Here is a 2,451-nt window from a genome sequence, read left to right on the forward strand (position 1 = left end):
CAAAATTAATTGTTATTATTGATTTTATTACATAGTGCCTGGAGGGCTCAGCTGTGGCAAGGGTGCCACTATGCTACTGTGCAAAAGTGCAGTGAATCATAGTTCCTGCCTGAAAGAGCATAGACTCTGCATAGGCAAGATGGAGAAACACTGAGATGAGATGAAGGGACAGGGAAATGAAGTAGTGTGCCCAGGGAAACAGAATATAGCTTGAGGTCCATTCTGGACTCATGGTGACTTTGAATATAGAGACTAGGAGAGCTACGCCACTGAAGATGAGGACATACGATATGGACATTATGTGGAAAGATACTGGAAGTCAGTGCATAGATTCAAGGCCTAATGGGCAGAAGACTGGACAAAAAAAGGTGACTTTATATTCAGTTTATTCAATAGTTGTTATCAGAAATACGTGAAAAAATCTCTGTACAAAATGTATAATGCTGCTAATAATAACATAGTTGAAAAAAACCCTGCAGTTATTGGATTGGAAGTTCTAAATTGTGGTTGCCTGGTTGATTTGAAATAGTGCCTTGTATTACTGGTAATATTTAAATTAAAGTAGTATACATTGTGGTTCTGGTGTTATAGTATATCAGAATGAAAAGAATGGGGAGAAGTTCTTTATAGGAAGCTATTCTTAAGGGAGAAAATGGTGGGGGGAACACAACAATTATTCTGAGTAACTGCATAGCTGAGTAATAACTATAAAACATACATCCTGGAGACTTCAAAGTGTTGAGACTTCCTTTACTGAGTGGTGTGGGAGTGTATGCATACATCCTCACATAAAATAATATTAGAGTAGAATGTTTTGCTAAAAATGAGCAGGAGCAACTAATTTGTTCACTAAACTGTCCCAAGTTTCAAGGGTCAATGGATAAGCTGTAAGTCTGCTGGAGCCATGTATTGCAAAACCTGAAGGGAAGTTTGGCATCTGTAATCTTTATGGATGTACGTGCCATACATTATTTGCTTTGATTCCACATGGTTCCCAGTGTCAGTTAGAAGAAGGAAGCTAGGCTGATAAGGTGTATGTGTGGTTTTTGTTTTGGTTTGGGTTTTTTTGGTCTGCTCTGATTAAAGTAGTGGTTGGCCTAAGTTAGAATTTCCTGAAGTGCCTGAAAAGAAGTTGGAATTAGAATTGAATAAATATAGGAATTCTCAGAGAATGTTTCCAAGGAGATGCAAGTTGGCTATGGAGGTAATTTTTAACTCTTACATTGTTTTTTCTGTGCACCTACAGAACATGTTTTGTTTCATGTACATTGATTTGTTTTGTCATTCTGTGTTGCACATGTACTAATATTATAGGTGGTCAGTGCGGCTTTTATTTGTGCTTAAAAGTGGGCTTACTTGAATGTTATTTCTTAGCAGCTGTATTACACAAGATACCTTCTGGATGAGGAGTCAAAGCACACTGCAATTTACTATGACAGTGTGTGACCATGCTTAGCTATGAAGACATATACAATGAGAAAGAAGGGTCCTAGTGTAATTTAAACTCTTAATTTGCACTCTAAAATCCCAAATTGTACGTAGCTATTGGATTCCCTCCCTGAACTTCAGTATATTATTGTAGGAAATTTTGGAAGAAATATTTCAAGTGAGGGTATTTAATTCTTAGAATCTGTTTATTCTGTTAGAAATGTCTATTCTGTGGAAACAGTGAGAATTCAGTTTTATTTTTTTTGTTTGTTACATATCATGATTTCTTTGTACAGGTGAAAATATTGAAAGAGCAATGAATTAATAAGACCTCATTTTTTTTTTGTTTTGTGTCTGGTAAAGTAGTGAATTTGTAGTAAGAAAAACATTTGATGGTTTAACACAATGGAATTTTCTTCTTTGTGGAAGCTGCCTTTAGTAAGCTTTGCATAGGACAAGGTTAACCATTTTTGTTTCAGTACAGTGAAAGAATGCTTTTTCCAGCTATATCTTCTGTCTGTCTTTTCCTAGTCAAGTTAGTACACAGTTATTTTGTCAAGGTATTACTAGATTGGAAGAAGAATGAAAGATGATTTTTATGGCTGTGGTTAAGTCCCCGTGAGAACCAAGATTGACATTTTCCCTGGATTTAATGACTCGCCTGAAATTTGAATGCAGATATGTACTGGTGAATAAAAAAGGCAAACAGAAGCAAGGATATGCAACCTGTAGTACACTGTTTCTAAAATGAGCAGAAAAACCATACAAAGATGGAATCTGAAGATTTAAGCAAAACAGGGATGTCACTCAGCATGAAGTACCAACTGTTTTCAGTTTATTTAGTATGCAAGAGCATACTTACAGATGACTCACAGTTAAAATGCCTTATATAAGATTGCCCAAGTATTTAGTTCAGTTCAGGTGACGGAAAGACACTGTAAAAATAGCAATAAAAACTGTATCCTGTTGCTCTTAATTGTTTATAGAGGTGGGTTTTTTTGTTTTTTTTTTTGTTTTTTTTTT

General features: G+C 35.5%; 1 protein-coding gene across 1 annotated transcript in view; it reads left to right on the forward strand.

Annotated features, from left to right (window-relative positions):
- Nucleotides 1–209: 209 nt before the first annotated feature.
- RYR2 (ryanodine receptor 2) overlaps nt 210–2,451 on the forward strand; it is a 406,115-nt gene continuing 403,873 nt past the window's right edge. Inside the window, exon 1 of the mRNA XM_026846439.1 lies at nt 210–368. Coding sequence (XP_026702240.1) covers nt 231–368 — 138 coding nt within the window. The 5' untranslated portion in view covers nt 210–230. The remainder of the gene's footprint in view (nt 369–2,451) is intronic.

Source organism: Athene cunicularia (genome assembly GCF_003259725.1).
Source record: "Athene cunicularia isolate RWA chromosome 3 unlocalized genomic scaffold, athCun1 chr3_part1, whole genome shotgun sequence".
Taxonomy (NCBI): Eukaryota; Metazoa; Chordata; class Aves; order Strigiformes; family Strigidae; genus Athene; species Athene cunicularia.